Source organism: Oxyura jamaicensis, chromosome 3 (assembly GCF_011077185.1).
Source record: "Oxyura jamaicensis isolate SHBP4307 breed ruddy duck chromosome 3, BPBGC_Ojam_1.0, whole genome shotgun sequence".
Lineage (NCBI taxonomy): Eukaryota > Metazoa > Chordata > Aves > Anseriformes > Anatidae > Oxyura > Oxyura jamaicensis.
This window is the reverse complement of record NC_048895.1, coordinates 85683184-85696341: the sequence shown is the minus strand read 5'-3', so window position 1 is coordinate 85696341 and position 13158 is coordinate 85683184. Positions and strand designations below refer to the sequence as shown.

At 36.9% G+C, this 13158-nt stretch overlaps 1 protein-coding gene across 6 annotated transcripts in view; it reads left to right on the top strand.

The window, feature by feature from the left end:
* The window catches only part of SENP6 (SUMO specific peptidase 6), a 76822-nt gene that overhangs the window by 16759 nt on the left and 46905 nt on the right, over positions 1-13158 (top strand). For 4 of the 6 annotated variants that reach the window (XM_035320412.1, XM_035320411.1, XM_035320410.1 and 1 more), the window contains exons 2-4: positions 3678-3771; positions 10178-10241; positions 11400-11542. The exons of 1 other annotated variant lie outside the window; for it this stretch is intronic. In XM_035320412.1, coding sequence (XP_035176303.1) covers positions 3678-3771; positions 10178-10241; positions 11400-11542 — 301 coding nt within the window. The remainder of the gene's footprint in view (positions 1-3677; positions 3772-10177; positions 10242-11399; positions 11543-13158) is intronic. One more of the 6 variants, XM_035320413.1, reaches the window with a different exon arrangement.

Genomic DNA, 13158 nt, shown 5'->3' with positions numbered 1-13158 from the left:
CCAGACAACGTTCAAGTCAGATCAGACTTAAATGGCTCGAAAAGCTACATGGGATCCAGATGGATTCAAGGACTCAGCTCTGAGTGAGGCCGCACCTTGAGTACTGTGTTCAGTTTTGGGCCCCTCACTACAAGAAGAGCATCGAGGCCCTGGAGCATGTCCAGAGAAGCTGTTGAAGGGCCTGGGACAACTAATATGAGGAGAAGATGAGGGAACTGGGGTTTAGTCTGGAGAAGAGCAGGCTCAGCTCTTCTCTTTATTGCTCTCTACAACTACCTGAAAGGAAGGTGTGGGGAGCTGGGGGTCGGCCTCTTCTTGCAGCTAACTAGTGATAGGACTAGAGGGAATGGCCTCAGTTTGCACCAGGGGAGGTTTAGGTTGGAAATGAGGAGACATTTCTTCTCAGAAGGAGCAGTCAGGCACTAGGATGGGTTACGCAGGGAGGTGGTGTCGGTGTCCCTCGGGGTGTTTAAGGAAAGGTTGGACCTGGTGCTTAGGGACATGGTTTAGTGGGTGACATTGGTGGCAGGGGGATGGTTGGACCAGATGATCTTGAAAGTCTTTTCCAACCTTAATGATTCTATGACTGTAAAGCAAAATATAACACTGGAACTACTGATTACTTGACCAGGGTGATGCCAACTGTAACCTGTTAGAAATTTATAAGCTGCGTAGATAGCAGACACTGATGGCAGAAGTCTTGAAACGCTGCCTTTTGGCAGTTTCCTTCTAGAGGAAACCCTTGTGCACAAAAGGAAGTGACGGTATGCTTCATTGATTTTCTCATGTGAAATTCCGACTCCAGGATGTACTTGCTCTGCAGAATGTTGTGAGGGATGAGGTTGGAAACCTTGCAATAAGTTCATATATCGAAGTCCATAATATCCTGTAAAGATGGTGAATTTCTAAACCTGGAGGAAAATCATCCACTATAGAAATGCTTAATGCAAAAGAAGGCTACAGAAACTCTTAAACTTCTTGAAAAGGAAGTAAAAGACACAGCCAGAGGGCAAAATATTTGCAGGCAGCTTGGGAGTTATTTAAAGACACCATATTGGAAGCTTACAGCAAATGCATGCTGCTTATTTAAATAGACTTCAAAAGGCCCCCAAAATGTTGGCATGGTTACACAGCAGGATACGGGTAGGTGTCTGAAATAAAACATTGTTATTCTTAATTTTCTGTGTGAATGAGGAAAATAGAGATTCACAAAAATACAGGTGAATTAAACTTAAAAATACAATGTGGCAGACAAAAAAAAAAAAAAAAAAAAAAAAGATGAATAACTCCCAGTTAGTAAAAACTAATAGTGAGTCTTCAAGCTCAGCAGAAGAATTTCTGGAGTACTTGTAGGGTGTGTAGATACCAAAGTTATAAAAGGAGGCATTGGAGAAGATGAGGTCAGCTGAAAACCAGAATTGCTTGCACCCACTTCAACAACACTTACAGAGGTCTTCGTGCCAGAATTTTTCTTAAGAAGGAATATGATAGAGTTATGTCTCAAAACGAAACATCAGCAGAAGAAAATGTAGTACGTCAGGCAAACAATGAGCAAGGCAGCAGGATGAAGTGGCATTTATCCAAGTGTTACAAGAGGAACTTGAGGATAAAGCAGGAAATGACCACAGCACGTTACTTGTTGGTTAGCATCGTCTTTCTGCTACCAGTAGAGAAGGTAGCTAGTATGACACCACCTTTTTGAAAAGGCAATGGGGGTATTTGAGGAACTTCTCATCTGTAAGCTTTGACCCTACGACCTAAATTTATAGAAAGTTAATGAAGACCACGATTAATTTGGTCATTCCTTCTGTCATTTCCTTTACCAAAGGCTTTTAGGGAAGAAGTTTCCTTTGGATAAGATGGAAGTCTTACATGTTAACAACTGACAACAGATGGATAGAGGGCAAAAATCGTTCAGTTTTTTAATAGCAACAATAACCAGTTGAATTCCACAAGGATCTGTGTAATGAATGCACAGGTAAAAGAAAAAGGGTTTGATGGTGAGGTGGCAAAAGATTATAAGTGTTGCTAGCTTTACTTGGGTTAGTCTAATGGCTTGCGACTTCAAGCAAATTGCAACTGCTCAGGATTTGCATCTTGTGGGTTAAAAGTCATATATGAAATTCAGTGTTGGTACATACTAAGTACTGCAGGTGAGTGAGAAATGGGTAAAAGAATGATTTGTCTAAATTGTTGTACACCATGATTAGCTCTGAACTGGTTCTTACCTATCATGAGAGAAATATGGAAGTATCTAGTACATAACATCAAAGCAGATCTCCATAGTAGTGAAAATTACAAATCCAGTCTCACTGTTTGTTGGGAAAGGAATAAAGGAATAAAGAACAAAATAGAAATACCATGCTGTTTCTGTAGAAGTTCATGGCACGCTGGCATCTGGAATATTTCTTGTAGTGTTGGTTTCTGCTCTTCTCCATCTCAAAAATAATACAGTGGAGCTTGAAAAGGTTCAGATAAAAGTGTTGAGGGTGATTTAAAGGTATAAACATTTTCTAAGTGAGGGAGAATTAAATAAACTGAATTTAGTTTTTTTGTTTTCTGCATGGGAAAAGGATGGCTGTGGAATAGCACAACAGAGACGTATGCAATCATGAGTGAATAGGGAAGGATTACTTATTGCTGTCTTCATTAGTACAAGAACCAGAGGGTTGAAGTACTAAATTGAAGCAAAAGATGCCAGATTCAATCAGGACAAACAAAGAAGGGGAGATATTTATATAATGTAAGGGAGGCACTATTTACTGCAAGGTGCTGTTGATTCTACAAGGTAGTGTTGGTAGTAATATTAATAAAAAAGCAAGCAGGGAAAACAATAAAGCACACCAAAGGATGACAGACATAATAATATCATCTCATCATCTGTGGCTCTGGAAGGCCTTGGTAGGTGCAAGTGGCTGCAGCCTGAGATTGGTTGTGATCAATACCGTGTTGTACACTGTTCATACTTTTCACTAGACATCTGTTGTTGACTATGATTTTTTTTTTTCTAACAAAGTATAGCGTCACATTCATTATTTTTAAATGTATTTCCATCTATGTAAAGAAAAACATATTAAGAAAATACACATTCAAATTGCACCAGAATCAAAGCTGCTGTTCAATTAGTCATAGAGAATTTGTGCTAAACAGCTCTTAGCCCAGTTTTTGGGGCCCAGGCAGATGGTGACTTAACCTTAATGAGTACCTGCTGACATATTCTGGTTCTCCTTCACTTAAAAATACTCTACCATCATATTGTAAGAAAATCTCCATACTGTTGGATGTTGCAATAGATAAATTGGAGATCAGATACAGTGTGAATGTTCTCAGGAAGTTCAGGTTCTCACTTAATTGATTCTAACCCTCAAATTTCAGTTAGCATCAAACACTAAGTCATGTTGGAACCCTTAAATTTACAGTTATCAGTAAAACAGCTGAGTTTGTTTAATGACTTACTGCATTACTAATCAAGATACTGACAGATAATTACTTGTGTTTATCTAGGAAAATGACTCGCCACTGTGTTGCTGAACTTATTTTCTCAAATGGTAGTTAAATGTTGACATCAACAAAATAAATATTTGTGGAAAATATGTGCATCTGGTTTACCCTGTAGTTTGTGTTGATTAATAACCCAGCCTGAAATCAAGACTTATCTTAACTTGTTCTCATTTCAGCTTTGGATAGATCACAATCCAAGAGAGATGGAGGTTTTAAAAATAATTGGAGCTTTGATCATGCAGAAGAAAGTGAAGGAGATGCAGAGAAAGAGTAAGGATACTTTTATCTAGGCTATTGAAAGTATAAGTGTCTATTTACAAATAAATATTATTTTGTAATTTATTAATAAGAAACATTATAATATCTTTAAAATGTCAGTGATTAAGAGAAATATTTGGAAGAAGTGATTATTTTAACTAGTTTTACAATATAGAAACTGTATTATAATGTAAATTTCGTTGTCAATGTGGAGTTCACAACAGAGCACAGTACAGTTCAGAAGTGTTGCGACTGTCTTTAGAGCTACTGTAGAAGCCTAAGGAACACAGACAAGAAATGCATTACATGTAAGCTAAGGAAATGGAAAGTAGAGTTTCAGCTTCTTATAGAGGTGCTGTTTTTCAGTACATCACAGTTATGATTAAGGTATTTACAAAATTGTAGGCCAACAGAAAGTTAAAAAATTGTAGGGTTTTTCTCCCTTGTGTTTTATCTCAAATAGTAGAGTTAAGGCTGTTTGTGTTCCCTGATCATTTATTTTTTTACTTAATATGTTTGGATTTTTCCTAAAAAATTAAGTATAATGTATGTAGTTAGAATAAATCCTCTGTCCTTGTAACATTTTATTGTTACTGGTATGCGTTCTCATTCTTAAAGTATTTAATGAGTTGTTAAAAGAACAAGTTTCTTGTATGAAGAATGCATGTTAGGTTTATTTGTTGTTTTTAGACATTTGAAGTTTAAAACTAAGTTTAAAAAGCTAGAGTTTCATCATAAGGAGGAACCGAATCCCATGGTTAAGTACAAAAATAATTCTTACATGTGTCTCTACCTTGACCTCTGTAATAGTCTCAAGAGACCACCATGGAGTAGCACTGTAGTAGGTAATACCCTGCAAAGTACTGTGTGCAGAAGGGAGATAGGAAAGTGGACACTTAGGCTGCAGCAGCAGGCTATACTGCAGTCTTAAATAAATAAAATGTGGTGTTTCAGTCATTAAAAAGTGAGTTCAGGAGTTCAGTCAAGTGTGAGTTAAAACATTAAGAACTTCTGTCAAACCAGAACTGCATCAAAAGTTCAGGGCAATTTTTAAACGGCTCTCAAACTAGGAGCACTTTAGTTTTATAAAATAAAACATGATTTCTTTTTCCTTAGCAATTTTACATTCATTTCTAGTGCACAGTAATATGTTTTAATTGTGATGGTAGTACATACGACAGAGGTAGTATTTGCATTTTACCTGTCTTCAGAAATCAGTAACTCACATTTGTAAGTGTACCAGTTCTTTCTTCTAATCATTTACTGCTGTTTTCCATCTGTCTCCAGCTGATACTGACTTAAGAGCACAGAATAAGATACATATAATGATGGTTTTTTTTTATTAAAAAAAGTCTTCTGAAAAACTGATTATGGAACATATGTTTTATATAATGGTAACTGATTTTAAGATGGTATTTCTGAATGATTTTTCATTCCTTTAAACTGTTTTGTGTGATAAAACAGTTTTCCCATATCCAGCATCAAAATCCTATTACTGACATCAGTAGTTCTTTTTTAGATCTGTGAATTATGCAAAGCCTTATCTGGAAGTATAGATGAAAGAGTAGCTGAAAATTGATTTCAACTAAAGATCCTGCCTTTTTTTTTTTTTTGCTTATCCATCCTCTGATAAACAAACTTCAAGCAACTCTACCCCTCCCACCCCCCATGACTATAAATTTTAAGTAGCCCAAGTCTATACTTTTGGTAACAGTTGTTTGTGTTTTGTTTTGTTGGCATTATAAGCTTCACAGTAAACATTTTTAAATTTTGCTTTTCTGATACAATTCTGAATACCTTTCACCCTTAGCAGAGCATTTCAAAGACTAGCAACTTCAGTTCATACAATTGTCCCAGTATAAAACTTTGTTCTCTTTCCACCACAATTCTGAGCATACTATGCAATGAGTATGTATTCTTGGTATTCTTTTAATGCCACTTTTATTAGTTATGCTATGCTGATATTTACTAGCAATGCTTTTAACTTTTTGCATATCTGTGTGGAAAAAGCTGTAAATCTGAAGCAAGCAGTTGGATGCATCTCTTGCTTGTTGTTGAGGCACTTTAGTATCTGACCTTATCAGAGTATTTGCACTGTTAATGATGGACACACAAAAAGTTGGTTTTGGACTGGCCCAAAAATAACATTCTAGCACTTAAAGAATTGGCTGTATTCTTAAATTACACCGATGAGATCTGTGCTAATGTTGTTGGTTAATACTGGTTGTCTGCTTTGACTGTCTTTCATCAGTGAGATGAACACAAAATATATGGCTAATGACTTTCTACCAAAGCAATTTTTAGAACAGGTAGAATATTTTAAGACTGTGCCATTTAACTTATTTGGAGAGTTGGATGGGCTGTGTCATCGTGGTAAGGTGTGAAGTAATGGGCTCATATTATAAAGAAATTTTATAAATTGAGGAAGATTTGGAAAAATAGCGCAATCACCCCAGCATAAAATATACATTTCAAAGTGCTGCTGGAGATGATATTTGGTATGAAACTATTGTTACAGAAATTCAAAGTGGAAGTTGGCAAGTATCTTAATACGAAGTAAATGCTTGCAGTTAATCTTCAATCCACCTGAAAGAATAAAGTACCACTTCTGATGATTTACTAGATTTGATCTAGTTAGAATATCACTCAAGATGATGGCAGGTGGCTTGAGACTTCTCTTGCTTTGCACTTGGAAATTACACAGGAGAGGAACGTTTATGTAGAACAATCGGGGGAAAAAAGACCAGGCTGTCAGTTTAACACAGTGAAGTATGTGTAGACCATCAAGGAGTAAATGATGGAAATGATGTGTATCTTAACATAGTAGGAGGCATGAAAGGATTTTGTCATTTTGTTTGCACTATGGTATTCTTTCTGAGCTAATGTTTGCTTTAATTTAAAGCACATATTTTTTTCAAATTTATTTAGGGGAATGAGCTACTACTTCCCTTGTATTCCTGACTGAAAAAGCAATGATAATCCTTTTTATTCCTGTTTATTTTCTTTTTTTTTTTCCAATACTTATTTCCTTTTAATTTCTTTCCTCAAGAAATATATATTTTTGTGTCTTTTCTGACCCTGTTAGTAAGGCATTTAATCCCTTGAAGTGATGAAGAATTTTCGGTTTAGAGCTCCCATTAAATTTAGTGGGTTTATTTAATGTTACTTTTAATGGTGTGGCATCCTGAATGAGTTAAATAATATCATCATTTCTCTTGTGCCTCTGATAATCAGGGCTTTTTAAAATGTGTTGCCTACCACCATCTGATTTTAAACTGTGGAATGTATACAGTGTGCTATAAGTGAAAATATTCCAGCCTTTTGTTTTCATACATAAGAGTTTTCAGAAAGAGATTCCAGTTCTGTTTGAAACATGACTTGATCAGTTGTATCTGTGGAAACAAAACTGCGAGCAGTGGCTGTTCCAGCAGAAGGTCCTGCTGCCATCCAAGCTGGAGGAGTGGGGCTGACGAGAAGCTCATCGAGTTCAACAAGAAGTGCAAAGAGGAACAACCCCAGGCACCAGGACATGCTGCAGGCCACCCAGCTGGCAACCAGCGTGGCAGAACAGGACCTGGGCATCCTGGTGGACGCTGACTTGAACATGAGCCAGCAATGTGCCCTTGCTAAAAAAAAAAAAAAAAGGCTGATGGTGTCCAGGCAGTGTGTTAAAAGCAGGTTGAGGGGAGGTGAGCCTTCCCCTCTGCTCAGCACTGGTGAGACCACATGTGGAGTGCTGTGTCTGGCTCTGGATACCCCTGTACAAAAGAGACATGGACATACTGGAGAGAGTCTAGCAAAAGGTCATGAAGATGAGGAAGGAGCATCTCTCCAGTGAAGAGAGGCTGAGAGAGCTGGCACTGGTCAGACTGGAGTAGAGGCTCAGGGAGGGTCTCAGCAATGTATATAAATACCTGAGGAAAGGGTGTAGAGAAGATGGAGCCAGGCTCTTTTCAGTGGTCCCCAGTGCCAGGACAAGAGGCAATGTGCACGACACAGGAGGTTCCCTCTTAACATCTGGAAGCACTTCTTCACTGTGAGGGTGGTGACAGAGCACTGGCACAGGCCACACAAAGAGGTTTTGGAGTCCCCTATGGAATTCACTCTGTTTACCTAAATTACTTTACTAAACTTAATTAAAAATAGAGTTAAGGCATAAATTTTGTTTATCATAAAACTTTAACGGACGTACAGAAAAGTTATAAATGATTGTTCTAATGTGAAAATACAGATCTGTTGTTCCCTGTTTAAAAAGAGACAAAGTGTGAAGGCATATAGTCTCCTCACAGCAGAACACTGAGGTTTCATTTCAGTAGCATTAAAATGTTACTGTTTGATATGCGAGAGTGTGGTATTTTTTTTCCTATGTCTGTATAAATTGCATCTTTTAAGCAGGCAAGTGTAATCATGTGATGCATGAGCAAATAGACATTACTCAGTTGCTATGTATTCTGCTCTCTGAAAAAACAGCCTTTCTGGTACTGATGCATGTACTTTGCATTCCTTAAAATCTAAAAATACCAGTTCTTTAGAAACATCCAATTCCAAATATTTTTCTAGTCATGTCAGTTGCATCATAAGAGTTATTCTTGTTCGGTCTGATTTAGGGATTTTTTTCAGTCTGTTACCTTCTATTCTCCACACCCACACTCATTGCTGTAATGGTTGCAGTATTGTGGCATCCTAAAGCCTGCAAAGTATAGCCATTGAACCAGCATGTATTGAAAATGGTCGTGGTTTTTATACAGTCTGGAGCTAAAAAGGAAATAGTACACAGGGCAAAGTGGGTTGGTTAGGTTTACACAGAAGGTAAGTGGCAAGAGCTACAGTGATGTATCTATTCTTCATGATCCTGATAACTTCTGAAATCGCTAAACGCTTTGTCCTCTGATTAAGGGTTGAGAAGGCTCAGTGAACCTCCATTGAAAGAACAATCTATCCTGAAAGATAGTTAAAATAGCATCACGGTATTTTAAACTTGTCATATTCGTGGAAAGTCTATACAGAAGTACATCTCTCCTATGTTTTTGACACTCTGTAATTGAAAATTAGTGAGGCTAATGATGTACACCTCTGTTCTTATTACTATTACGTACCTAGAATTGTTACAGTCTGTAAATGAAAGGAAAATACATTTCAGTAGCTGTTGGCTTTCACATCATTCTTCCTGTATCAAAACAAGCTGTGTGCACATTCTTACCTCCTGAAGTTTTGGGCTCTTCAGTTAGCACCCTGTGAGTCAGGATTTCATTTTTTTTTTTCTTTATTTGATATAAGGATACCTGTATTTCATAGGTTGGAGGAAATACATTTTAACATGAAGGGAATCCTGCTAATGGAAGAAGTTTTTAGGAAATAAGGGGGTAGGAAAGTACTGAGTGGTTGCCTTTTATAGAAAGAGTCATTATGTACATTGTAGTCAGCACATCATATGTGCAGCTAAAAATGTTTCTCCCTTCCCCTGCATCACTGTTTCTCATTGCTGTGACAAGCTACAGATGTTCCTGGGACCTCCTGGCATTACTGAAGCTATTCTTACATAATTTCTGCCTGAATGGTCTTAACTAAGAACCACCCAAACCATGAAATAGCAGGTTGGCTAAAGGTTGTGGTGTTCTGTCACAGCCAAGAGAGAAGTAACCTTACCAGGGATGTTGTTGAACAGGTTGCTTCAACTGGAACCAAGAATGTTAGCCTAATTTAGCTGCTATCAGAATGAAATGTACGCTTGTGTTTTTAATTTAAATCCTTAAGATTATTGAGAAGAGTACATTTTCAGGTACTGTGGGTTGTTGGTTCTTTCATTTGTTTGTTGTTATCTTCTCCATTACAGTAGTTGAAGATTACAGATATAGAAGTACTAAAGAAACACATTTTAATGAACCCTTGAGTCAAACTGAATCTGCCATTTTCAGGAAGACATATTTTGGCAGTAATTGATATGTGATAGTACTTTGTTACACAAATTCTCCTCCCAAAGCATTGTGAATTTTGCAGTTTTAAATCATATACTTCCGTTCACGAACAAAATGATAGTATATTTCATTGTTAAATACTTAAGTAAATTTATGCATAGGGTTATATAGAATTATTTATGATGTTAGTACCATTGCCACAACTGTATTGAAAGTTCAGTAATATTCTGTTTTGAGTTAATAATGTCCTTTTAAGTTTGCTTCTCCTGAAATAGTTGGATGTAGTCTTCAAGTTGAGGTTTGCATAATACATCCTGAGGACTGACAAACTACATTGCCCCCTTTAATGTTTCTGATGATTTGAGCACATTTATGTAAGGTATATGTGATACGTTTATATGTAAAAAGGGGAGGGGAAAAAAAACATTTATGTTCAAAATGTTTTGCCTATGCTCTGTTGCATTACAACATGTCTGCCTTTCTCTTCCATGTCTATCATCTAGTGAGGCAAATCTGCTCAGCATAGATGACAGTGATGGGCCCTTCAGTCCCAATGAAGATAGGAAGGTAAGTACTCATCTCAAGGTGAAAATGGATCTTGTTAAAGCTTCTAAAATGATATTGCACGGTCATCTGCACAGTATTAAAAATGAAAATTTGTGTTGATTTAGCAACATAATGCTGAACTTGCTTATCTGCATACCCTTAATGTCTGCTTACTCCTAGAGATCTTGTTGGTTTGTGTAAGTATTCTGAAAATACTAGCATGAATATCTATTAAGTTTAGACAATTATCATTAAAGTGGTTTATGTTTTAATTTGAAAATATTAATAAATAAATCCCATGATGCTTACTATCACATTCCCAATTTTGTATGCATGTATATATAGGCAATATGGGTGTTTATTTTTTGAAGTATACCAAAATAGTTTAGTTTACTACTGCAGAGATGCTTCATAATGCTTTGAATGTATGACTATTTTGCTTAATAAGTAATCTACTGATTAAGGTTGTGTTTTACTGCATTAATAGAAAATAAACAATTTGAGAAATTAGATTAGACTTTACATTTCTTATTTCTGTGTGGCAGAACCAAATTTGAGGGTGATTGATTGTATGGGACACTTCTGTGTTTGTGAGGTGTTACCCACACGTTGGAATGGCAAAAAATGTCATATTGTTCTGTTTGTTCCTTTGATTTTCATTTTGCCCAAAAGCTGACATTCCTATCATTCTGCATCTAAAAGGTGACATATCCGTGTCTAGAAGGTAGATAAGACTTTGATGTCAGTGTACTAGTTATGAAGCAGGTTAGCTTTGTGATGTATATTTTTTAATGTTCTTGTTCTTCTGAGAGGCATAAAGCTGTTTCACACGTAACAACATTTACCAAATAGTCTGCTTGGAGAGACGAAATATGAAGGCTTCTGATACTCTACAGAGTTCTGCTTTCCTGGAAGAAAAATCACATTATACAGGAGAACTCTCAAACTATCGTTAATGAGATGTAATCTTGTTTGTACAGTGAGCATTAAAAAAGTTCCTAGGAGTTTTTAGGAGGACTTCTGTTGAAATTGGCTTCAGGATACATTTTTACATGAAATTTTGTACAAAAGTGTGAAAATGAAGCCAAAGTAGTGTTTATATAAATAAGCTGTAATTATTTTTTTTCCCTTTTAACTTGGATGTAAGTATTATAATGCATGTGAATTCTCTTGTTACAGTCACTTCGTTGTCGGCCTGGAGCTGTCGGCACCAGTGGTGATTCCATAAAAACATACGCTAGGCGAGGCAAAGCTGGAGGCTTGAGACTTTTTAAAGGGAATGCAATTGGCCTCAACATGATGGGAAATAGCAAGAAACCGAGGTACTGCCTTCAGTTTTACATTTACTTAGCTATTTAATCATTGATAAAAAGCAGTGGTGAATGAATACAATTAATAGTACGATTGCATTACCTGCTGTGCATTTATGGAAACTACACTGTGCTGTACTTCTGAGCAAAGACAGAAGACTAGATTAAGGTATTTATTCTTCTAAAATCTTATTAAACCACATCAGTAAAATACCAGAAGATTAAAATAAAATACTAAAATAAATTGAGAGCTTTGGCTTTTGTACTTTTCAGTGTTGTCTGCATGATCTATTGTTTCTTCTGTAGAGTGCTAACAGGTAGAAGAATATTTCTATTGACTCCATCAAAAATTTCTACCTTTCCATGACTGTGAATTGCCAAAGCTATCTTAGGATGCATTTTCTCATTTTCTTACTGCAAGGTATTTGATTTAGGAGTCACTGACTACTCCTTTAAAGAGTTAATCAAATAACCATACTTCTAGGTGGTGGTTTGAGATTATTACTTGTATTTAGAGCTGACAGGAACAGTCTTTAAACGTTCAGTGCTGCACTTCCTTGTTACTACTGTCCCTATCTTGTAAAAGACTGATCTCTTAATTTAGTATATGTGAAGAAGTGATATGTTCTTGTAACTTTCTGTGAGAATTTGATATTGCTGAAGTATTACTCTGGTTACTTTCGCAGGAATTAAAAGATCACTAGGTAGCTTGCTATAGTTTGCCTAGTCATCAGATATCTAACCTATACATAGCTGTATGAGGAGTAGATCATTGTTGGTTTGTGGGACTATCTTATCACAGAGTTGCTGCAGAAAAAATCCTAGAATTACTTTGTGATGCGTGTCCTCCCCTGCTCTTCTGATCTTTGAGTCTAATAGACAGGAAACAAATCCAGAATTACAAGTCTGAACTGATCCTTCAGCTTGATACAGAGGAATGAACAGATGAGGTCAAAATAAGGACTCTTCTTGTCTCCATGCTGTAACTGTAATCTGTTAATCATATATTAATATATCTTGTTAAAATTGAAAACCTAGATGGCACTTCACCTAGTATCTTAACTAACTGTATGTGATACGCATCTCTCTAATTTGGTTCTTCTATAGCTTGTGAATGGATTTGAGTGTTTCCTGTGTTGTTCTTCTGGAGAAACTGTATACTCGTGTCTTTGGCAGGTGTACAGATCTCAGGGTGAAGAACTGGCTGGGTGGCCGGGCTCAAACTGTCATAGTGAATGGAATTCAGTCCGGTTGGCAGCTGGTCACCAGAGGTGTTCCCCAGGGCTCAGTACTGAGACCAGTTTTAACATTTTTATCAGTGATGTGAATGAGGGGATCAAGTGCACCCAGATGATACCACGTTAGGTGGGACTGTTGATTTGTAGGAAGGCTCTGTAGAGGGATCTGAATAGGCTAGATCAGTGGGCCTCGTCCAGTCGCATGACATCCAACAAGGCTAAGTGCTCAGTCCTTCAAGTGGATCTTAACAACCCCATGAAGTGGTATTCGCTCTGTCTTAATAGTAAAAAAGCTTCCACATGCACATTGTACTTTGTTGTTTGAGTATACCTAATCACTTAGAATATGATTCCTGTAGTCTGGAAACTAGAATTTTCTTCTGTCTGGTC